Source organism: Punica granatum, chromosome 5 (genome assembly GCF_007655135.1).
Source record: "Punica granatum isolate Tunisia-2019 chromosome 5, ASM765513v2, whole genome shotgun sequence".
Classification (NCBI taxonomy): Eukaryota; Viridiplantae; Streptophyta; class Magnoliopsida; order Myrtales; family Lythraceae; genus Punica; species Punica granatum.
In genome coordinates this window covers 14,445,635-14,471,084 of record NC_045131.1, presented here as the reverse complement: position 1 = coordinate 14,471,084, position 25,450 = coordinate 14,445,635, and the positions used below count along the sequence as shown (strand labels likewise).

The following is a 25,450-nucleotide window of genomic DNA, read 5'->3' as shown; positions in this document are numbered from 1 at the left end:
TCGTATTTTTTTAGGTAATTAAACCATTATTTTATGGCACACCCCAACAAATCACTTTATCAAACAAATCACAATGTTGCCCTAATCGATTACTCTACCGATTTACTGCCCATAATACCAAACTAATAACAGTGCTGCCTAACAATATCGGAGTTCAATTTCTTGACAGGAACCAACAAAATCAAACAATGGAAAGAGAAGTGCAACAAAATGGAATGCTAGAAAACAAAAATTGGATGCATTCCTTAGATTCGTAATTACAATTAGAAAATTTATACCTTGCTTTCTTAACTCCCATGATGCTAGAAAACAAGAATTGCATGCATTCCTTAGATTCGTATTACAAATAGAAAATTTATACCTTGCTTTCTTAACTCCCATGAAAATCTTTTGCTTGATAAACATGTACCTTTTACTTTCTTGAAGAAGAGAATTTAGAGAAGGAAAAATGAAAACTAAAGGAGGAAAGAAAAATTAATCTTCTGAAAGTACGAAGTTTGAAAATTGACCGATGCCTTGATTGCTTTTACTCAATGCAATCAAAATCAAGTTTCTAAGTAGACACAATGGAGGATTAACAAAATCGAAACCTAGACTAGTGAGTTTTTATAAATAATGAATATAGTGTTTCGGAATAGTTTTCTACATATTTTTATAAATTATAACCTTATATAAGATAAAAATTGAAAATTACTTTACATTCCTACTAATATCCTACGAGACAGACCAAACATTTCGTTCTTATTATAATTTTGTTTTCGATGACTCTTTTTTTTTTAGTGAAGTTCATATTATAATTTTTAAAAGTTGATTTTGCACAAAAAAAAAGTGTTGTGTTGAGGAATTATGAATTAGTTCTCCATTTTTTTTCGAACCATAAGAGCAATCAATCCCCTTAAATTGGAATGAAAATGATAATAAATTAATCCAACATTTGACTTGGTATAAACGAGTTCCAACACGAGTCGTACCAAATTTAAGTTTCCATGACAAATTGATTCCCCGTGAAAAATGAAAAGTAAGGCTCCTTTGGTTTTAGAGTTGTAATCCAATTCCACTCCACTCCATGTTAGGGACAAAAAATATAATAATAGATAGAGAAATTTATTATTAAAAAAATAATTTTAATAATCATTAAAGAAAAGTAAATGTGAAAATTTATTATAGGTAATGTAAAATTGTGAGTTTTTAAGAGGATCGAGTTTTGGATAACATTGCTTTTACTGAACACGAATCAGATGATCCCAGCAAATAACAAAGAGCGTCGTCGTGCCGAGAGGGCAATGGCCATTCATTGCAAAACGTGTCAATAACCCAGACGCCAGCCTTTTCCTTTTCACGATAAATAAATAAATAAAACAGCCCATTTTCATGTGTTGCTTGCCGTTGCCGCTGCTGTCGCTTCACTTCACCTGAACCAAATTGGTGAAGCCGCTACCCCTTCTGCCTTTTTCATCTCGCTGTCTCTTGAGTCTCAGCTTCAGCTGTTCTTTGACAATCAAAAGCATCCGAACCCTTCCTTCAAATGCACGAAAATGGGGGGATTCCCCCGAAAAGATATGCAGAATAAACAAGTCCCCAAGTTGCGGCAAAGCCATCCGTGGCTGCTGAATTGAAGCTCAAGACAGCAACCCCCATAATAAAGAAGTAACTCTCCCCTCTCCTCCCTTCTCCTCTCCTCTTCACTTGAGCTCATAAGCTTGGCTTGCAATGGCGTCCCATCTCATCCCATGCCAAACCCACAAACACCCGTCCCTGTTACCGACATTGCTGGCTCCACGCAGGGGTTGGAACAGGGCAAGGGCTGGTTTTAGGATTAGGGTTTCCGATGGCGCGGACTCCTACCTCGACATGTGGAAGAAGGCGGTGAACCGGGAGAGGAAGTCCATCGAGTTCCAGAACATCGCGGACAACAAGGTCCCGAGCGGTGGAGACCAGAGAGTGGTGGACTTGGAGGCGAAGAGCGTGGAGTTCCAGAAGCTTCTCGAAGTCCCCCGGGAGGAGCGGGACCGGGTCCAGCGGATGCAGGTCATCGACCGGGCAGCTGCTGCGATTGCAGCGGCTCGCTCTGTGATTCAGGAGAAGGGGAGTCTTGAGAGCGGACGGGACGAAGCGGCGAGACTTGCAAAGTGGGATTTGGATGATCATGAAAATGGTAATTTGAAAAATAAGAATAATTTAATTTTTTGGAGAAGTATTTTTTTTAAATGAATCTGTGTTTAATGTTTTGATGGTTTTGTCTTTGGCTTGTGTTTCGATTGAGATGACTACTGGCTGATATGAAATGATGGTGCGAAACCGATAGTGCGAAACCGAACGATGATAAACTTGTTGAGTTAAGTAGTAATGCAGCTAATTTGGGTTTGTTGATGCATTATGTGTCTGTCTTTGAGGAGAGGTACTATCTTTGATTTCGAAATGCCATGGTCTGATAAACATCTGCAGATTGTTGTGGTGATTTTCTGGAAGAAAGATTTGCAATGCAACATTGCTGTGACATTTTCACGGGCATACTAGTACGCTGCAGTTCTTGAGATGTTTCTTGGTACCTATACCACTATAAGTAAAATATAGTATCATGCTCTACTGCTTATTTGACGTTCAACTTTCTCGATTATTTTATCATAGGCACCTCCGTTTAAAGGATCCATTTCATTTTGTTTTACAATTTTGTTGAATGAAATGTTTCCTTTCAATGTTTGTTATGTTCGAGAAAAAAATAAAAAATCAAAAGTTTGAAAGCGACCGAATTCTGAAAATAATGTTGAAGTCCAGTTACTCCAGTTGCTTTCTACTGTCTCGCTTTCTTGCGCGTTAACTTATGTAAATTCTTTTAATATTATAATGAATCCCAAGTAGTAGGGTTTGTCACGTGCTTTTAGTCATGTATTTTAGAAAACTAAACCCATAATAGTTGATTTTTCGCAGAGGAGCAGAGTGGAATCGTATTCTTACCTGCATCAGAAGCCAATTCTAATGGTGTACCGGGCCCAGATTTCTGGTCTTGGACGCCTCCCTCAGCTAATGATCAGACCTCACTTGATGCTGATCCCCAGGCAATCAGTAAACCTTCTGTGTATCCAACTCCTACCAATCCTGTTATTGAAAAGGAACGATCAGCAGATGTCCTCTCCATTCCTTTCGAGAGCAAGTTTCGTGAAAGTGTCATAAACCCTCTCCTTCTACCTCTTCAGTCCCTGACGGAGACTGAGAAGCTCAAGGGCTTGCCTTCTTTGAAAGAGGATGAAAAAATCAGTGCCATATCCTCTGCAAATGCTACAGAAGCAGCCGATGCCCTGGGCAAGGCAGAGGAGTTACCGTCTTCAGGAGTGAATCCTGATGGGTCAAGATGGTGGGGGCAGACAGGAATTGAAAAGAGGCCCGATGGTGTGATTTGTAGATGGACGTTGAGAAGGGGTGTTAGTGCTGATCAAGTCACTGAGTGGCAGGAGAAGTTTTGGGAGGCTTCTGATGAGTTCGGGTACAAAGAACTGGGTTCTGAGAAATCAGGACGGGACTCCCATGGGAATGTGTGGCGTGAATTTTGGAGGGAGTCGATGCGGCAGGTTAGTAGTTTCAGTTTTAGTCAGAACTGTTCATCTTATTTGACTTAAGTTAGAAAGAAATTCATATGATGCCCTAAATCATGAAGTTCCAGCAGGTAGCTGATAAAGCTCCCTTGTTTTCATTTAACTCGATGACTTGGTTGAGCGGTTGAAAGAGTGGTCTGAGGCATTGCAATGTCTCTCAGTTTCAAACCACTACACGCTCCAATCATGCAACGTTGCCTCTCAAATTGGATTTCAAAGAGACCTAGACTGACTGGATTCCATAGCTGCAGGTTATCATATACTAGTTTAGGTCCCAAAGAGTCCCTTGTCTATAACATGATAATTACTATGACCATAATCACAATAAGATTCTGATTTTGCTCAATACTTTTGTCTTCTGTTTAATTTGCAACCCTTTTAAAGTCCATTCAAAAGCAAGTTCTAACATTAATTTTGCTGCTTTATAGTCAATCTTAGGCACTAATCAAATGCATAGGAAGCAATAATATTATCCACATTAGCCGTTTTTTATTTGCATCAAGTGCTCAGTTTTTCACTAAACTTCTAAGCAGGAAGCGGGACTTGTGCATCTTGAGAAAACAGCCGATAAGTGGGGCAAGAATGGGAAAGGCGAAGAGTGGCAAGAGAAGTGGTGGGAGCATTACGATGCTTCTGGGCAGGCCGACAAGTGGGCCCACAAGTGGTGCAGCATTGACCCGAAGACACCCCTTGAGGCTGGTCATGCTCATGTTTGGCACGAAAGGTATAACTAAACTTCTCATAACTGGGAATTCTAATTCATGCCTTGATTTTAAAAAGTTTAACGGCCATCCAGCTATTAGAAGAAGAATACATAGTATGCAACGATTGTCTGATGATTCATGGAAGAAATTAGTGCTTCTGTTTGACTTTGTATAGAAGCTAGGCCGTTTATGTTAAGATATTACGACCATAGCCTTCCATATCGCAGTGGAGTAATCACGATGCAGAGCCTAGCTAAACTTGTTCCTCCATCAGTCATAATTATTTCTGCTCTGCCGGAATAGTCACGACGCGGACCCTAGAGTAAATTCGATTTCCATTACAGCCCCCTTAGTAATATCTGGAATGCATGGATCAGTGGCCATTCCACAGGTGCCACCTAACAATTTCTTGAGATGGTTTTCAGCAAAAGACCCTGAATTCTTGTAGTGATTGAGCTGTGTCCTATTATGGTGCCTCGTTTCAGCTATACCTATCACTTATGGTAGACACTCATTAGATTATATAGTCTTAACAAATTTTTAACTCAAGAAGTTTCATCAAATTATTGCAAATGGCATATCGTCACACAAGAACCGTTATGTGGCCAAAAGCAGAACTCTAGGAAGGAGGTAGCAATTCAGTTTCACTTTAAGTGTTAGGTGCTCCATGAATAATTCAAGTTTGGTTGATGCTAGGTGGGGAGAGAAGTATGATGGGTGTGGTGGAAGCACCAAGTACACGGACAAGTGGGCCGAGCGGTGTGAGGACGGAGGTGGGTGGTGGTCGAAGTGGGGAGACAAGTGGGACGAGAACTTTGATCCAAACGGGCATGGGGTCAAGCAAGGGGAGAAGTGGTGGCAGGGAGGGGACGGGTCCCGCTGGAACCGCACTTGGGGAGAGCACCACAATGGGTCAGGATGGGTCCACAAGTACGGCAAGAGCAGCTGCGGAGAGCACTGGGACACGCACGCTCAGCAGGAGACTTGGTATGAGAGGTTTCCTCACTTTGGGTTCTACCACTGCTTCGATAACTCGGTCCAACTCCGAGAAGTTCCCAGGCCTTCTGAGATTTTGGGAGATTAGTTATGTTGCTGGAAACGGTATATAAGAACTTCATTTGGAGGACTAACATAGTAGAAGTTGCTTTTTGTATGTTATATGTGTGTGTGTGGCGTACATACATGCAATATAAATCACCACCTCAGGCTTCTGCATGAGTTAAAAGGCCCTTTAGCTGATTTGGTTAGTGATCCTTTTACTTATCCACATTAGCAGGTATTGATATTAGTTTGAGTCCAAGTCCGTTAATCATGTACGCCTTGTAGTGTTTGGAGTCCGGTTGGGGTGAGCTAAGCATGAATTGGTCTCAGGTGGGTGATCAGATGATTAATTTATGCCAGTCGAGTCCAAATCGGTTAATCCTGATTCCCCATATAGTTGGAGTCTAGGCCTTCATGGTCTTGTGGGATCTTAGGAATTTTCCATTGCATTTGATGAAGAAGTTAAATTTGATTTAGTTTGATTTGATGAGATAAAAGACAAAAATAGTTAGGAAAAAAGTAATGATTGTGTTAAATTGAGAAAAAATATCGAATAGATAAGAAAATTTGTGTCTGGTTTTAAAGTTAAGTAGAGTTGAGTTTTGTTTTTAATTGGTTTGTAATGATTGTATTGTTGAGAAAAAATATGAAAAAGTAATGAATAGTTAAGAGAAAATAATGATTGTATTGTTGAATTGTGAAAAAAGTAATGAATAGTTGAGAAAATTTAGTATTAAAAATTGAATTGAATTGTTAAAAAAATTGAAGAAAAATGGAAAAGTAATAATTTTGTTGTTGAATTGAAGATAAGTGGAGTTAAGTAGAATAGAGTTAAAAAAAATTAAAAACCATACGGGCTCAAATGATTGTATTGTTGAATTGAAAAAAAATTGTTAAATAATTGAGAGAATTTAATATTAAAAAAATTATTTTAATAATAAGTATGAAAAAGAATTCGAAAAAAAGATAAAAAATATTAATTATGTTGTTGAATTGTGGGAAAAATAAAGTAAGTTAAGTTCTATTGGATAAACAAACTAGTCTCAGGTTTAATTTGAATAGGGATTTTTATCCCAAATGGCTCATGGTTTACCCTTTTTGTCAAATCTATCATATTCTTTTTTTTTGTCAGATCTATTACATGGTTTACTTTTTGCATTAAATCTATCACGACGTTATATTTTTCGTCAATATCTAACGGTCGTGCTGACGTGATACATGTAAGGATAGTGGGTCGCACTTGCCACGTGGGCGTCACATCAGCACGGCCGTTAGATGTCGACAGAAAAGATAACGCCGTGATAGATTTGATGTAAAAAGTAAACCATGAGATAATTTGACAAAAAAAAGCATATGATAGATTTGACAAAACGGGTAAATCATGAGCCATTTTAGGTAAATTTCCCATTTGAATAAAAGATTGTCACGTGACCTAATAAAAATTGAAAAAAAATCAAAAAACGAAAAAAAGGGAATAAAATTGAGTAGACTGAGGAATGGGTCTAAAACTGGATCTAGAATTTTCTAAATTAGGGTCTTAGGTCCACTTTTGGTTTTCGGGCCCCGGGCTCATTTCCGATCTTGGGTCCACTCAGCCTGCTCTATTGGGCCAAAATAGGTCCACTTGGCGCAATTTCTTTAATTTCAAGTTATCTTGTTGGTATAAATGAATATATATGCAGGCCTTTGACCCATTAAGGTATACAATTGGATATCAAAACTTAAGTTTGGCGAGCTAGAAGTAAATTAGGTGGATTGGGTACCGATTCGGGCCATATGCCTTGCGAGCTATAGAATTGTAATAGGGCTCTCGAATTTGGATTTCTAGTTTAAGAACGACTATTAAAATCCATAGGAGATTAGTGTCATGACCCCGTAGTAGACCTGATAGGTGACTTACTGGCCCATGTTTGCGGTACTGTTGCAACTCATTTCAAGTCCCAAGCATCACACACTAATCTAACATTTTCCCAAGTTGGGTTTGACCCCCTACATATATGATGAGATTTTCTTTTTTTTTTTTTGTAAACACCGGCATCCGAAAGTCCAGTTAGTCCTGACTAATCTAGTCCAGCCAGGTCGGCTCACTAAGGAGTAAAACTCTCACAGCGTGGATTTTCTATATTCACAAGGACTCCAATTCTGAAACCTTGCTTAAGCAGAATAAATGTCGAACCACTTAAATCAATCAAAGGTGGTATATGATGAGAGTCTTTTACATAAGTGTTTTGGACAAATCCTCATTTCGTGGTTGATCATCTCTTCGAGTCTTTCCATTAATATATACATAAAAAAATTTCAGATTGTCATAATATATTTATTTATTGGATATTTTCAAGTAGATTATTTATTTCGTTATCCATATCTTTTCCAATTATTATAAAATTTATATACACAACAATATCAATGTCTTAATGAAAAATAATATCAACATAATATAAAAACAACAGTAAGTGCTCATGCAACGCACCGGTTACATAACTAGTGTATATACATAGGGGTGAAGGTTTTCCAGAGTTAAAAAGGAGCACCGCTTTTGTATAGATTGAGTACGATAAATTATGAGCTAAAACTTACTGGAAAATTCATAAACTGAATGATTGTCTTCATCAATCTCTTGTTATTTCGTGATATAATGGGTTTTCATATCTTGCTATTGTATTGATTGATTTTTTTTTTTATATTGAATGTAATTGGACTTCGGCTCCTAGTTAAGGAAAAAAAACAAAAAAACAAAAGAAAACTGCTCGGATTGGTGCCATTGTTCAGGGACAATTAGAATTGGTCCACAAAATTCATGAGGACCAGGCACGTCCTCTTTTTTCTTGGGACTTTATGTTGATTTGTCGAAGGAAGTTGTCAACACGGATTGCAACAATTGAAAAAACGTGATTAAGAAGGCATAACTGCCGCAGTTAACCATTCAACTCTGCCCCGGTAATTTTCTAATCTCGTGTTTATCCCGTAGTAAAATATCATCGAATGAGGGCGAGCCACCGCACTCGTTACTTGATTGAAATAACGATCATATGATCTTACAATTTTTCTAGTTATCAGTAAACGTCCCGCGTGCCCCTCTTTTTCTAAATCAGCGAACACGGTACTTTGACCTTCCATCTTCAGTAAGGAAAGACTCCTCGTCGGTCTATTATACAACATCGACTCGGGTGTTGGGAAGACCTTCAACAAATCATGGTCAAAACGTTAGAAGAAGAGGGATGCACGTGAGAATGCGGAGACTGGACACGAAATCGGTCGCTGGAGTACATGGTAGTCCCGAGGATGGACCACGGCACTGGGGCACGTGCGCATCTAGTCTACAGATTGGACTTGCCCATACACACACACATAAATATATACATATACAAATATATATATATATATATATATATATATATATATGCGTCCCTGGGCATCACATCAAATTCTCAATTTAATTAATAATTTCAGAAATCAACAAAATATTAATGGATAAGCTTGCATTTGGTTTTCGAGTTAGATCATAATCCAACTCAACTTGATTTTATATAGTGATCGTAAGTGTTGACAAATATATAGATGAATGATGATGTATATATATATGTATACATAAATATGAAAGTAGATGAATAATTTATTATTAAAAAATTGATTATAAAAATGGTTAGAAAAAATATATGAGTGAGAAATTATTATTAAATGAAAAAAGATAAAATAGTAATGATTGTATTGTTAAATTTATGAAAGAATATAATTGAGTTGGATAGAGTAATCTTTTCCATTGTTATAGGAACCGGACCGGACCGGCCGGTTCGACCGGTCGGATCGGGAACCGGAATAATGTCCGGTCCGATTTGCCTGAAAACCCAAAATGCACATTTGAACCGCTGGACCCATAGAACCGGCCTGTTCTATGGGTTTACTATTTATTGTAAAAATTGTTTAGTTGTGTAAGGATTTGAACTCATGACCTTTTACTTCTCATACTAGTATACTACCAACCAAACAACCACTATTTTCTTGTTCTTTTAACTCAACTTTTAAGTACTTATTAAAATTCAATATTTATTTTGAAGTAAGAAATATTAAATATATTTATATTTTCTTACACTATTCTCATATATCTTTGAAATCATCATACTTCTATCTTAATTATCATAATTTTTTTAATAATATGAATATTTATTTTGTTTTAATTAAACGTACGGTCCGACCCATCGAACTCTCGGTTGGACCCATAAACCCATGAACCCATATCCCTTCCGGTTCATCATCCGGTCCGATTCTAATAACACTGATATTTTCTATTCAAAAACCAAATACAGATTGCAATTTCATCTAGGTAAGGAGATATATATAAATTTGAATCCCAAAACACATATTTATCGAGAGGTAAAAGAACTTTTAATAGTCGACTTTTTGAAACAGAAATGATTATTCCTCCGAAATTAGATGTGCCAAATTAATGCCACTGTCTTACCTCAGTACACTGCCCTAAAAGTTGTATAAGATTACCACAGTGTCACAGTGAGTAGAGTCGGCGGATACATTCGTCCGAATTCGGCAATTTTAGCAATGCTCTTTTTGAAATTGCAAGAATAATATTTCTCGCGGTTTTTCTTTTCGAAGAAAAGACTAATTTTCAGATGGTGGGAGTCGAATTCTTGTTCTTGGATTTAATTTAAAGGAACAACGGAATACGGCAAGCACGAAATCATATGCGAGCATTAGAAAGAATCACAGCTCACAATAACTCACCGAAAATAAATTAAGGGTAAAATACAATCCTCTCTCCCCATGTTTTGCTAAAAGACAAGTCAATTGATTTTTACAAAAAATACTTCATCCAACTGATCATATTGAATCAATAAGATAAAATATCTTTTCATTCCTAACTTTTAAAGGTTTTCAATCTTTCTTTCAGTTGAACCTTGTTTTCATATTTACACGATTTGGGCCTGTTTGGTTTCGCGATTCTATTTTAGAATCACAATTTTAATTTAATTCTACCCACTACAAAATAAAATAACTCATACAAAGTCAAAGAGTGGGTCCCATTTATATCACTTTTTCCCACAACAAAATAACATAACTCATACAAAGTCAAATGGTGGGCCCCATTTATACCACTCAAAATCAAAATCAAAATCTGATTTTAAAATCCTAATATGAAACCAAACGCAACCTCATTCATCTAGAACTTGTTTTTTGAATTTTTGATAAATTTATTAATATGAAATATTTTTAAGAAAAAAACGCATTGATTGACAATGAGACTCTTGATGATATCTCAAATTGCTAACTCTAATATCTTGATATTGAGAGAAGTATACAACCACGCAGTACTTCTTGGAATAAAGTATTTTAAAATAAAAAAGAATATTTATTAAATCAAAAAGTTTTTCATTTTTTAATACAATTATTTTGAACGATTATTAAATTAAATTCTCCAAATAGTTAAAAAGATAAATCGACTATGATTTGCAAAAAATAATATCATGGCAATTCCTAGCATATCACTCTGCGAATTTTATATATTATAATTGTCTGACTTTTAAAACTCCTGTTTTATTTATGAAAAATTCCATCTTAGCAAATTTATATATAGCAAACTTGTGGCTCAATACCAATATCTACCATCCCCCTGATGAAGTTGCAACCGGCCATTTTGGTGACTAATAACCTCAGGTGATGGTGTTGCTGCAAACGAGGCCCCATTTCTGAGACATAAATAGAGGTCCTAATTTGTAATATTGATGTTAAGGAATTGGTCCTAGCCAAAGCTCTGCCTTAAATAATTGAAAGCTGTAACCTTGGAAAAAGTAACCATAGTCGTAATCGTTTTTTAATTTCAAATTTTCTAAATTTTTAAAAATTATTTTCATCGTAAATAATTTATTTGTCAATAGATTGAATGCAAATTCAAATGGCATGATCGAAGGGAACTTACTGTGACACATTGAGAACAATATTGAAAGAAAAAAACATTATGACAAGACCGAAAAAGTAACTTAAGATTAAGAACCAAAACGACCTTCTTTTATTAGGTAAACATGATCAACGGGATGGCATGCCAATTTTTAATGAAAAATGGTGGAGTGTTATTTCTTTTTAAGAGTGGAGTGCTATTTAGTAATATCTTCGGAGAGGGAATTCTAGATTACCCAATAGATAAATATAAAGATAAATAATTGAAATGGTAGATTGCCCATCTATCTATCTCCATATTTAAACGTCACCGAGGCATACTGACATATGTTTGTTTACAAAATCAAATTTAACTTAACTTAACTTAATTTTAATTTACTTTTCTCTCAATTCAACAACACAATTATTATTTTTCTATCTTTTTCTTCAAATTATTTGTCATACTTTTTTCTTATCTACTATTATAATTAATTTTTAATACTAAATCATCTTAATTATTCAACATTTTTTTTCAATTCAACACATAATTACTACTTTTTATATTTTTTTCTTCAAATTCTCTCGTACACTTTTCCCAACTATTTTTGTTTTCATCTTTTCAAATCAAACTATATCAAATTAAATCAAATTTAACTTTTTTACCAAATGCAATGTTAATTTTTATTTGAATTCTAGATTTTATTTACTATATGATGCCATAAGAAATTGGAGGCACGAAAAGCAGAATTTGGACAGAGCCAGTCACTAAATTCCAAAATTAGCAGCCTTTTTTTTTTTCCTTGGCGAAAGAAATATGGAAGCATGGAAACGAAAAAGAGGGGCATGGCTAGCTATGTTTTCGGTGGAAAATGTACTTAATTATATTTTTATTTTTATCTGTTATTCTATAATAGAGGTTTGTGATCTTAATAATGTAAGAAGATAAGGAGAAAGAATAGAGACGCCTGGAAGTTTGACAGACGAGAAGAAGATCTAAAACTTATCAAATACTAGACGAATGGCACGCGCATGTGGGGCTAGAATTATTACAATGATTAACAAAATTATTATTATTAAGTTCTTTTACTATGATCTTCATGAAAATAATCTTCTTTATTATCTTACATTTTCCTATCATTTTATAAATGCAATCTCTTCTTGATTAGTTGAATGATGTCAGTACTCAACTCACTATAAGAATATATCAATTCTTTCTAATTCAGAAAATTCTCGAATGAATATATTTTATTTCCTACATCCCATAAAAAATATATACCATATATGGCATGATTGTATCCTCTCAAATATTCCATTAGTTGCTTACATAAAATTTTATTATATACTTCATATAAAATTATCTGCCTCTAATCTATATACAATATAATTTATTTACCTCAAAATGATGATGATGATTCCAGGTTTCAATAGTTGATGAAGAATTTTTTTTCTCAAATTTTCCTCCATGTGAAAGATCATAAAGCAATGGGTTCTTTATGTAGAATATGATATTCTTTTAAGTCCACAATAATCAAATTCTATTAATTTAAATAGCATAAATATATTATTTATTTTTCATAAGTTTAAAATTTCCGGCTTCTAAAGTCGAGGTGGCAGCATAATATTATGACAATTGTCACGTTTTTATTGATTGTGACACAAAAGGTCTCGTAACCAGAATTATGCTTCGTTTTAGGTGACATGTTCGTCGCTCTGAATTTTATTATTTTTATATAGATTCTCAGTAAAAAATGAGTACTAATCAATTAATTTATAATATATAAAGGCCAAAGAGCAATATGACGAAGCATCAAGGACACTATTTTCTTTGAAAACCTTAACTTATGGTCGATTGTCATTTCACTACTAAGAGAATTTAATATCATGAATGAAATTATTGTAATTCTTCATTATTGTATTAAAAATAATAAAAGGAAAATTTTCTCAATTATGAATAAATATTTAATATTTCTTAAAAATAAATAATTTACTAATTCATGAATAAATATAAAAAACAATATTGAGAAAAAAGTTCTTGATAAAATTAATAATTTCTATACAAGTGTCTGATAGATTAAATATTATTATTTTTTTCAAGCACTTGCGCAGCACAACGTGCTGCAACTAATCATCCTTACGTTTAAGAAAGCATTAAAATCTATTTTTCACATTTTTTTTCTTTCTTTCTTTTCTTTTCTGTTGTTGTCTTCTGCTCACTGTTTTTCTTTTTGCTTTTCTGAGTAAATATGTTCGAACATATTAATAATTCGTTTCAAAAAATACATGTCAGTATAATTCTGCTCTGGCAAATAAAAAGAAGAATTGTACAGACCTCGCTCAAATTCTGCTTTGGACCCACAAATTATAATTTGACCCAATTTTTTTTCCTTCTTTACAGTTTTTCATTTTTCTTGTTTTTCAAGAAAAAAATGTATATATTGCACTTTGGAACGCATTTCGTTTTCGGTCCAAAAAGAAAAAAACACAAAAAAGAAGATATTTTAATTATCAAATTCGCGATGAGATCGGTGACCCGAGAGGTTCATAATTTTTATTTTAAATTTAAAATGGAAAAAAATAGAGATTTAACATAAAAATGTTGCTATATTCTTTAACTAATCAACTTAAAAATCTTCCTAATTCAAAATCTCATTTTCAATGGTATTAGTTGTAATTAATATTTAAGATCTATTCAATAAATGTGAGTGTGATTTCTTTGTAGGACTGATGCATATGTGTCTGAATAGAAGAGAGGAGAAACCGCGTCCACAACAATAAGACTTTGTTTTGGAACATTTAATGCCCAAAATGAAGAAGAAAAGGTTTGCACACCTACCCATGTATATTCGATGAATCAGGACACGGTCTAAAATGAGAAAACCACAACACAGATATATATATATATATATATATATATATATATGCGCTAGTTTATGATTCTAATCTTTCTGGGTTAGAAGTCTTTCTGACATGTTAATTCATGGATGGAGAAGGGCCAAAGTAGGAAATATTATTTTGTTGTGGAAAATTAATTTATTACTTCTTGATTAAAGCGCGTTTGATCTGATGTAATGTTGGAAAACCCTCTTGCAAGTAACGCAGCGTGCTGCTTGGTGCAGGTTGAAATCTGTGGAAAATTCACTGCCAAATAATAAAAATAAAAGGAAAAGAAAAAATAAAAATTGACGGAAAAAAAAGAAAGAATAAGACTCATCTTTCAGCAAAATAATTATACAAATGTACACGAGTCCCCAAAGCTCTTCTCCCAAATAATGTTTTTACCCTATGCACTGTCAATGCCCTTTGTCTCCCATTCTGCGTACCGCCACAGCTGTACCTCATTAATTTATCATGTAGCCATTTAACTTTGAGTAAATGGGCAAATTTGTTCCTGAATTTCGCAAATTGCATCAATTTCGTCCCCGACGTTGTACATTTGCATCAATTTCGTCCATGACTTATTTTTTACATCAATTTCATCTCCGACTTTGCACATTTGCATCAAATTAGTCCCTGACTTTGCATGATTATATCAATTTAGTCCCTGACATTTGCAGCACAAGTCCTTGAGTTTTGGCGTTACATCAGATCGACCCCCGATTACATCAATCTAGTCCGAGTGGCTGAGGGATAGACGGCGTCACCGTTTCGTTAATTTCTTGAGGGACTGAATTGATGTAACGCGTGGGCAAATTGATGTAACATAGAAATTAAATGATGTTCGTTACATTACTTACATCCTTAATGTTGATTACATCATCATTCATCCTCCCTTTTCCCGCCCGTATGAAGACGTTTCATCTTCTTCATCTGCTTTGTCTCTCTCTCTCTCTCTCTCTCTCTCTCTATCTGTCTCTCTCTCTCTGTGCATTGTCTTTCTTGAAGTGCGAAGCGCATCATCTCCAAGTTCAAGTGAGGTGATCATCAAGAGAAGGCTCAAACGAGCACTATGGAATACGATAACCACAAGTTTGTCTATATACCAAGTAACTTTCGCTGTCCGTGTTTTTCGGTGAAATGTGGGTTTTAAAATGAGTAGATTTTTAAGGGGTTTTGATCATCAGCGCACATGCTTCCTAAAGTGTTGTTGGTCTGTCAAGATTTAGGTTCACGTTTTGACATTGCTGGGTATGTGCATTTCATAAAGATGATATTTTGGTGGGTCGATCATGATGTAATGTAGTGAAATTTGCATGTCCTGGTGTATGTGGTGTTTGTACATGTTAAAAATGATTTCTTTTCACAATGGCTTTCTAAAAACACAAGAAAATCTTTGTTTTTTTTTTTACAGTTTGCACCTATGGAAAACAGTCGATATTTATTTGCATCATTGGAGGGAAGTTTGTTGGGGAACCCAAGGTGGGTTATGAGTGTAGTGATGCAAACATCATAAGAAATGTAGATGTAGATACAATCACAGCAGTTGGGGTATGTATTTCCTGCCTGATGTCTATAGAACTGCACCCACTAGCTGCCATTATAAGGATCCTACATTAAGACATTTGATTTGGTCATAAATAATTTCGAGTCTGACCTTGATGCTAGATACTTGATCAGTGTCTTGCAAGATTAGACTGAACTCCACTTGTACTATGAGCATAGCCAAGTGGATGGTCCTTTAGAACTCAATGAAGAGGAGATTAGGGAGTTGGAGAGGGTTGAGGCTGAGAGAAGGGAGCAAGAAGCTGAGCTGAAGAGAAAGCAAGAAGAGATTGAAATGATGGAACAAGAAGCTGCAGAGAAGAGGAAACAAGAAGAGATTGAAATGATGGAACAATAAGCTACAGAGAAGAGAAGACAGGAAGATGAGATGGAAATGATGGGGCCTGAAGTAAGGGACTAAGATGAGGAAGATGATGATATGGAGTTTAAGCAGTCCACTCAGCCTGGTCTTGAGGAGATACAATGTGCCAACGCTACTGTAGAAGCAAGCTAAGTAAGAACTAGGAAGAAGTTTGTTGCTATGAAGAAGAGAAAGCAGAAGGAGAAGGGTAAAGAGAAAGTCCAAGAGGTCTCAAAACACAAGAGGCCAAGTTATAAAAGCAAAGACATGTTTAAGATGACAATACAAACAGATGTTGTAGTTGATCATGATGATACAATACCTGCATCTCCTGCAAGTCCACCAGCAAATCTAGCTGATGATGTTGAGGAGACACCAGCAATGGATGACAGGCTGTCTGATGGCTATAAAAGTGAAGAACTTGAGTCATTGGTTGAGGATTCAGATGAGAAAAATGATAAGTTTCCAATGTACAATGCTGAAGACAGTCTAACTGAGGAGATTACTATTGGAATGGATTTTGAAAATCTTGATGTTTTCAAGATGGCTGTGAGAAACACCAACATTGCAGTGGGGAGGGAAGTGAATTTTATGAAAAATGATAAGGCAAGAGTAAAGGGATACTGTGTTGAGAAGAGGGGGACCATGGCTGCCAATGGAAAATATATTGTATTTTGAATAAAAAGACAAACACCTATCAAGTGATGACATATGATCTTGAGCACACTTGTGGAAGAAGGATCGAGAACAAGCTGGCAACAAGGGAGTGGGTTGCAAAGAAGTTCATTCCCAGGTTGAGGACCCAGCCAAACATGTCTGCACAGCAGGTATTTGAGTTCTTTATTCACACTTACCAGGTGAAGTTGCATGATGCAATGGTTTTCAAGGCCACCAAGCTGGCCAAGCAAAAGTGTGAAGGTGAAGAAAGGGAGCAGTATGCAATGTTGAGAGATTATGTCCATGAGATTTTAAGATCCAACCCTGGTTCGACTATATTATTGCAAGTCCAACTGGAAACATGAGTTTGAGAGGCTATACATTTGCTTAGAAGCATGTAAGAGGGGCTTCCAAGAAGGCTGTAGACCCATCATTGGGTTAGATGGATGCTTCCTAAAGGGTTATTATGATGGCCAACTTCTTTCAGCAGTAAGCCATGATGGAAACAATTTATTCTTTGTCATTGCACATGCTGTAGTTAAAATGAAGTGCACAAAAAGCTGGAAATGGTTTCTTCATAACCTCATTTCTGATGTGGGAGATCCAATAGATAAGAAATATACTTTCATCTCTGACATGCAAAAGGTGAGTTCAATGATTGTGTATTGCATTGTTGCATCAGTTACATCCTTTAAAATTGTGTATTGATTGTCTTTTTGAACATTGTAGGGGTTGGATGTTGCAATCAAAGAAGTATGTGATAGTGCACCAACAGATTTTCCAGCAGGCATATCTGGGCAAACATGACCAAGCATGCTAAGTGCAAAGGTAGTGAACTGCGAAGTGCATTATGAAATTGTGCCAAAGCAACAACTCCACAAAGGTTCACGCAGTGCATGAATGCTCTTCGAAGGATCAACCAAACAACTGCAGAGTATCTAGGGACAATTGATCCAAGCAGATGGTCAATGTCAGCTTTTGATACTGTTTGTAAGAATGATGCATTAACCAGCATTATATGTGAGTAATTCAACAAAGAACTGTTAAAAGTGAGGGATAAACCTAAACTAACTTTAGTTGAAGGGGTGAGAAAGTACATCACAAGGAAGAAGATAAGATGCCAGACTTTATTGGACAGATACAATGGATTTCTCTGCCCCAAAGTTCAGGTAAGATTAGAGGAACACAGGAAGAACTCTAATGGCTGGGTTCCATTGTGGGCAGGGGATCCTCACATGTCACAGTTTGAGGTAACATGCCCACCATTATCTAAGTATGTTGTTGATATGAGGGCGCATAGTTGTTCTTGTAGAGTATGGGACTTGACTGGCATACCATGCAAGCATGCCATTACTGCCATGCTGGACAATAGTTAGAGGCCAGAGGAGTTTGTCAATTCTCTCTTAAGGAAATAGGTCATACAAAAAACTTATGAACCTTTCATACATCCTATCAGTGGCCAAGATTATTGGGAGAAGACTCCTGATGACCCTGTCTTTCCTCCAAAGATGAAGAGACAACCAGGAAGACCCGAGAAGCAGTGGAAGAAGGCTCCAGAGGATAAGGCTAACCCTCATAAGTTAAAGAGACAGTTGAATGATCCAAGGTGTGGCAGGTGTGGAGAAATGGGGTACACCAAGAGAAAATGCACTGGACAACCAGTTGCTAAGGGTAAAAAGGACAGGCATGGTGCTTCTACTTCAGGTGGTGCTCCGAGTAGTTCTGGGCTAGCTGAAGCAGAGAATATGAAGGCTTGTTTGCTTTTAAAGTGTGATTTTAAAATCACACTTTAACTTAATTCACCCACAACAAAACAAAATAATTCATACAAAGTCAAAAGATGGGCCCCATTTATACTACTCTTTTTTCCACAACAAAACAAAATAACTCATACAAAGTCAAACGGTGGGCCTTATACATAACCATTTATACCACTCTTTTTCAAAATCAAAATCTAATTTTAAAATTCTACTTTGAAACCAAACGATGCATGAATGTTCAAGTGGAAATGAATGAAAATATGGAAGCTACAACAGAATAAATGAATATATCACAAGAATTTGCTCTACCCCAACCATCACAGCCATCTCAGTTTGGTATATCTGATGCACAACCATCACAGGTACTTTTGCTTTTATTTGTACATTTGAATTTTTGTAAATGCTACAAATTAATTCACTCTCCTTAATATCATGTATAGGTTCCTCAGATGCTCACATTTGCTGAGGCCTCTTTTTTCCAACCAATGACAGCCCCTCCAATGAGGCCTCATCCAGTGAGGCCCCCTCAAGTTAGGCCTCATCACACTCCCATCACAGCACACACCATGGAAGCAGCAAGTTCTGGAACTGCTGCTAGGTTTGCAACATATTTCCAACCAAGGGGACCTCCACCTAACTGAACTGCAGATTGCAGAAGCTCATCAGTTTGAGTTGTTCCAAATTGCAGCTATATCTTTTGCAGAAGCTCATCATCATGGGTTGGATACATGTTACATTACCAAAGATATTGCATTTGTTTGTACCTTTTGTGTAGGCATTTATGGCAAACAAGCCATTTTTGTATAACAAATAGGTTATTGCTTTGCCCTTGTGTATACCTTTTGTGTAGTCATTTTTTTCTATAATAATAATATAGTCATTTTTCTAATTTCATTTCATTTTGGCAAGTTTTTTCCTTCATTCCATTTGCAATCCATTTGCTTTGAACCATCCAGTAGGCCAAGATGGCTTTGTTTCGTTGGGGGAAGGAGGAAGGAAGGCGGGAGTTCAGTTCACTGTGTTAAAAAATAGTGCAGGAACTAAATTGATGTAGCAAATGGGCGAGAGTTTAGTTAGATATGTTAAAAAAGGGTCCAGGGACTAATTTGATGTAGCATGAGGACCAAATTGATATAAAATTTTCCACCGTTTAACACCGTAACTATTAAAACTTAACGACATGACCAAATTGATGTGGTAGGGGACCAAATTGATGTCGTATTGAGATTAGATCGATGCATCCACCCCAAAAAAGGACCAAATTGATGCAATTGTACCACTAACTGATGTAACTGCGTAAAGTCAGAGACTAAATTAATGTAACCGTGCAAAGTGGAGGACCAATTTGATGTAACCTTCAAGTTATGAACTAAATTGATGCAAATGTGCAAAGTCAGGAACGAAATTGATGCAAATGTGTAAAGTCGGGGACGGAAATGATGTAAAAAATAAGCCAGGGATGAAATTGATGCAACGTGCTAAAGTAATGGACGAAATTATCTATTTACTCTTTCACTTTATATCATGGACATCATATTTACTCAATTTTATTTCGAATTAAATGTCGTTTAGCAGTACAGTGTAATTTATCCACGATAGCCACGACCACTGAGAGATCTTATCCAATCATTCAAGCAAAACTTGGATTTTATAATAATCTTCACATTTGTAGGTTAGTTGAAAAGTCAAAATATAATTTTTTATTTCAAAATAAAATAGAAAATTTGAAAAGTAATATTTTTCATTTGATATATATTATTCTCCTCTCCCTCTCAATCTGTCCTTATTTAATTTGCTCTCTCATATCTCAAACTCTTTTAATTTAATTAGTAAGAAGGGCACTTGCGTTGCACGTGGTGTATATCTCTATTTCATTAAGAATTCTGGAATTATGCAAGCTAAAGGACAACGTAACAAAAAAATATGTATCCTATTTAACTGCTAATAATTATGAAATTTGCTACTCCCGACATAAACTGAGGTTTGAAAGTGATCAAAGGGAAGATTTCTTAGGTATATACATTTGCTAGCTTATGTTTTTTTATTATTGAACAATAAAGCCTCATAAGTTTAAGAGATTACTAAATTAGCTATTCTTTGAATATAAGTAATTAAGCGAACGTTTCATCTTTGAGTTGAATTTTTGCAGCCCAATCTAGTGTATAACTATATATCCGAAGTAAGATATGGGGGCAAAACATGTAGGAAAATAAGATATATGCATCCAAGGCTTATTAAATTTTCTGGTAACTCCTCAATGTAAAGCACAGCAAATTTGTCAAATATACATATAGCCAATAGATAGTAAAATATCAGCAAAAAATATAGAAAATAATACAAATAGTGACCAAATAAAATAGATCAATGAGAATGACACGATCGAGTGCTATTATAATATAATCATATATACGAATATAAGATTGAAAGCAGAATCTTTTGTCAAGAGAAAATGAAACAACGTATTTACAATATAGAGTGTTTGACTCTTCATAAATCATAGCCATGTACAATAGTAGGTCTTCGAGACCACTAACACTGACATCCTCAAATTTATACGGAGCCAACACTTAAGTGCCCTAAAAATATTTTCCATCAATTTAATCCATGAAGTTTCAAAAATCATAACAAAAATGTCTTCTTGGCTTTTTCTTTTTCTTTTTTTTTTGGCCAACAATTTGGTCCCTCTCCCTTCGCGCGTGTAATGTGGGTACCATCTAATGTATTTGAAGGGATCAGTTGGCTTTGCATTGATAAAAAAAAAACTCGATCAAGACTTTAGGAGTATGGTGTGAGATCTCATAATAAGCACTTTTTTAAAAGCAAAAGAAGTGTTTGTGAGAAATTTTCGGATAATGTTCTAGAATAAAAATTTCGCAATTAGCTTACCCAAAAAAATGACAATTACACACGTGATTCTCCATCGAAAAGTTAATAGGTGATCATGAAAATTATTGTTTATTATGTATTTAAATATTAATCACCTCTATTTTACTTTTAACTGTTTTAAAAGAATATCTCCGGAAAAAAAGAAATTTATTTATATATAAATTAGATAATCTTTGAATTAGTAATATTTTATTAACAATTTTGTTTCAACACTTTTCGATTAGCAGTAACACGTTTAAGATTTACATTCTGTGATAAGACAAGATCAATAGATCTTATTAGATTCACACTGAAAAAGATAGATCTTATTAGATGCGAAAAGTGATATCAAATGTGCGGTTTTCTGAACTAAAGAGACCAAACAGAATTTGAATCACAGCCAAATTCAAATTAGATCTTATCAACACTAAAATAAAGGAAAGTTGCTCGAATGGATCTCCCCATAAGGTAATTTTAATGTGACCGATTTTCCCTCTTTCGCTATCAATTTTGTTACTCATTCAATGACTTTAGCACTAGACAAAATCTCAATGAAGACTTTGAGAATGTGGTGGGAGATCTCATAATAAGCAGTTTTTTTAAAGCGAAGGAAGCGTTTGTAAGAAATTTTTGGATAATGTTATGGAATAAAAATTTGATAATTACATATGTGATTCTCCATTGACAAGTTAATGGGTGATTATGAAAATTATTTTTTATTATGAATTTTAAATATTAATTATCTCTATTTTACTTTTAACAGTTTTAAAGGATATTTCAGACAAAAAGTTATGCGCATATATATATATATTATGAATTAATATTTTTGGGTAGGCAAGTAATTATTTTTTTAATAATTTTATTTCAACACTTTTGGATCTGCACTAACACGTTTGAAATTTACACTCACTGATAAAACATGATCAATAGATCTTATTAGATGCGAACCGCGATATGAAATGTGCGGTTTTTTGAACTAGAGAGACCAAACAGAATTTGAATCACAATAAAATTCAGCTCCCTATGTTCCTAACACAGGACGATCGAATGATGACAGGTCAATTAATCTAGAGGGATTTTAATTGTTTTTTTTTTCTTTCCCGGTAATAAACAGAGGGATTTGAATTTTAATGGATGCTTTTGTGGAGCTCTCATACCGTTCGCGCACCTTCGCCCGCCGACCCTTACTAGTCATAAGCTCATTATTATTTTCACCTTCCTTCTCGACTTTAAACGAGAGATTGAAACTGCCTAGTAGCTAATAGGGGAAAATGAAATAGACGGAAAATTCTATTGACGAGCACTGAATTAAAAATCTCTTAATTCAAAATCGAGCTGAGTGTTACCGTGCTCTTAATGCATTACTCTCGATATCCAGGAAGATAAAATATTAAAATTTATTCTCCTTCTTAACAAATACGTTGTTAAAAGTTCGAATTTATGTCCTCCTCGTTTTAGGGTTATATCGGTTTACCATTTCTCATTAAATTTGACTTTCTATTAAAAATTATTCTCTCCCACTGCGAGGAGTTCTCTACATAAACCCCAGCAGAGGAATCAGAGACGGACACACCCTAAGGAACCAATTCTCTCTCTCTCTCTCTCTCTCTTTCTCTCCCTCTCAGTGAGATTATTTAGAAGGAGAAGGAGAAGAAGAAGAAGAAGAAGAAGAAGGCATGGCTCGTGAGCTGACAGAAGAACAGATCGTTGAGTTCAGAGAAGCCTTCGGTCTCTTCGACAAGGACGGAGATGGTTCGTTTTCCATAGCTTTGATCATGTTCAAATTTCCATATATAGCCTCTCTTGTATATGTCGACACACAGCTTTGATAAATGATTTGTAACATCATATAGGTTGCATTACCATGGAAGAATTGGCAACGGTGATAAAATCGTTGGATCAGAACCCGACCGAGAAGGAGTTGCAGGACATGATCAGCGAAGTCGATGCCGATGGTAACGGCACCATCGAGTTCGCTGAGTTCTTGACCTTGATGGCCAACAAAGTCAAGGTACGGAAAATGAGTCCATTTCCGCCATGATTTATTCCATCTTTTTTTTTGGTACACCGTTATATTCAATTTTAACTATTTATGCTTATAAAAAAAAATTATTTATTTATGTTTATCAGTTGGCTTAATTATTGTTTTATATGGTTAATTACCAGGAGACTGATGCAGAGGAAGAACTGAGAGAGGCTTTCAAAGTGTTTGACAAGGACCAGAACGGCTACATATCTGCAAATGAGGTAATATTAATTCCTATTTTCTTCTTCTTCTTCTTCTTTTTCAAAATTTCCAACTCTTTTTTTTTCTAAACAAAAAATTTCCACCATTTATGGAAAAATAATTGTACCATAGCTTTTCATGGCCCTATATATGTGGAATATACATAAATCTAGAGGGGGATTGACACCACCTTTTTGTCATTATTAAGCATTTGGCAGTGTTCACTTTTTCTTTTTTTCCCCCTTTCTCTTGTAGCCTAGGGCATTTGACAGTTGAACTGCGATAAAAATGAGTCGTCGTCATCGACTTGAAGTCGTGGTTGACCCTAATCGATATAATTCTTTGTCATTTCATCTCTCCCGCCATGCATCCCTCTTATCCGTCCCTTCGTCAATTTAAGAAATTAAGTGCTTAATTTTCGTTAGTAAAACTTCATATATTTCTTATATTTTCTATTCTTTATCAGACTATTAGGTCTCTTATATATATATATATATATATATATAAAAGGTCCTACTTCCAATGATCAAATAATATTATAGCTAGTATTCGAACGGGGGACCACTTTCGGTTCGATGAATCTGGTATCTCCAGAATGAGACTCGGAGATATAAATCGATTGCCCCCAAAAAATAAAAAACTGAGTAATTTTCCGATAAAGACAGCACTTTAGACATCCTTAAAATTATTATTATAAACTGAACTTTTCATTTTTTTTATTGCGCAGCTAAGGCACGTCATGATCAACCTCGGGGAAAAGCTAACCGATGAAGAGGTGGAACAGATGATTAGAGAGGCCGATTTAGATGGCGATGGTCAGGTTAACTATGAAGAGTTCGTGAAGATGATGATAACAGCTTGAAGAATTAGTACATATTAAAGCATTAAAAACCGAAAGAAAAAAAAAACATTATTAAGGAAAAATACTGCAAGGGCTCATTTGAAATTCGTTTGTTCTCTGTATTATTCATTTCGTGGTGTTGTTCCTCCATACACCAACATCTAGAATCTACAATTAATGTGACTGTAGGATCATCTCCTGTTCCACCTGTGTATTCTTTCATATTTCTTGGAAAAAGAAAAACATGTGTGTCACCACATGATATATCGATCATATGTTATAAGGAAAAATAAAGATAAATTGTTAATTTATGAATATCTTTCGTTCATTTTTTAATTTCTTTTTTCCTTTTTGTACTATCAAAATGAATGTGGCATGAATGAAATATAAGGTGAGTGCGTCTGATATTCATGATTCGTGTGATTTCTTGCAGATATTTCCATTTCGTTAAACTAAAATAACAAAAGATTCATGACGTGTGTTGATTCAAGTGATTTGATATATATTCTACTTAAAGTCTTAGATTTGAGTTCTGTGAATTAAGAAAATTCATGATTACAAGAGTTTTATCCCTTAATGGACAGACTCGACTCGAGTTTGAATTAGTCGGGATATAAGGTGCTTTCATATTTCAAGTGGTACACATGGAAAAAATAATATTAAATCCAAAATTAAAATTTTTAGACTCCAAAAATTAAAACATTCATATTATTTCATAAAATAAAAAGAATTTTACCCCCAACCTTAGGGTAGATAACATTTACTTCTACCCTTTAAAAATTTGCGTTGTGCCTCTTGACCTCTGTGAAAATAGCCAGTTTATCTCTCTGGTCAATTTTCTAGCCAGAATGAGTCATAAGCAAGGCATGTGACATACGTCATTTTACTTTATTAAAATAATAAAGAGTCTTAACACCATATATTCAATGATTTTACGTTTTTCTCAAATCTATTTTATGGTTTAGAATTATCTAAAAAGACCTATGATTTGTATGTTATTCCAAACCTATCTCAATGTGGCCTTTTTCGTCAATTATTGACGAAGTGGTTGATATGGCTAGGTTTTATGTGCAACGGTGCTTATGTGGAAATATGTGGG

At 35.2% G+C, this 25,450-nt stretch overlaps 2 protein-coding genes across 2 annotated transcripts; both read left to right on the top strand.

Moving 5' to 3' along the window:
• The first annotated feature begins 1,372 nt into the window (after window positions 1–1,372).
• Window positions 1,373–5,541, top strand: LOC116207461. The gene is made up of 4 exons (XM_031540413.1): window positions 1,373–2,155; window positions 2,929–3,566; window positions 4,124–4,314; window positions 4,991–5,541. Exons 1-4 carry the CDS (start codon window positions 1,711–1,713, stop codon window positions 5,376–5,378), a joined length of 1,662 nt encoding a protein of 553 aa, XP_031396273.1. The 5' UTR covers window positions 1,373–1,710; the 3' UTR covers window positions 5,379–5,541.
• A 17,294-nt stretch (window positions 5,542–22,835) lies between these two features.
• On the top strand, window positions 22,836–24,666 carry LOC116206967 (calmodulin-like protein 11). Its single transcript, XM_031539810.1, has 4 exons — window positions 22,836–23,035; window positions 23,137–23,294; window positions 23,450–23,530; window positions 24,238–24,666. The coding sequence occupies exons 1-4, from the start codon at window positions 22,960–22,962 to the stop codon at window positions 24,370–24,372; spliced, it is 450 nt and encodes a 149-aa protein (XP_031395670.1). The 5' UTR covers window positions 22,836–22,959; the 3' UTR covers window positions 24,373–24,666.
• The last annotated feature ends 784 nt before the right edge of the window (window positions 24,667–25,450 follow it).

Bases quoted from the DNA above. Each gene is read 5' to 3' on its own strand.
- LOC116206967 (XM_031539810.1), top strand. From the start codon at position 22,960: ATGGCTCGTGAGCTGACAGAAGAACAGATCGTTGAGTTCAGAGAAGCC. The intron at 23,295-23,449 runs GTACGGAAAATG...GTTAATTACCAG, and splicing joins TGATGGCCAACAAAGTCAAG to GAGACTGATGCAGAGGAAGA. The intron at 23,531-24,237 runs GTAATATTAATT...TTTATTGCGCAG, and splicing joins GCTACATATCTGCAAATGAG to CTAAGGCACGTCATGATCAA.
- LOC116207461 (XM_031540413.1), top strand. From the start codon at position 1,711: ATGGCGTCCCATCTCATCCCATGCCAAACCCACAAACACCCGTCCCTG. The intron at 3,567-4,123 runs GTTAGTAGTTTC...ACTTCTAAGCAG, and splicing joins GGAGGGAGTCGATGCGGCAG to GAAGCGGGACTTGTGCATCT. The intron at 4,315-4,990 runs GTATAACTAAAC...GGTTGATGCTAG, and splicing joins GCTCATGTTTGGCACGAAAG to GTGGGGAGAGAAGTATGATG.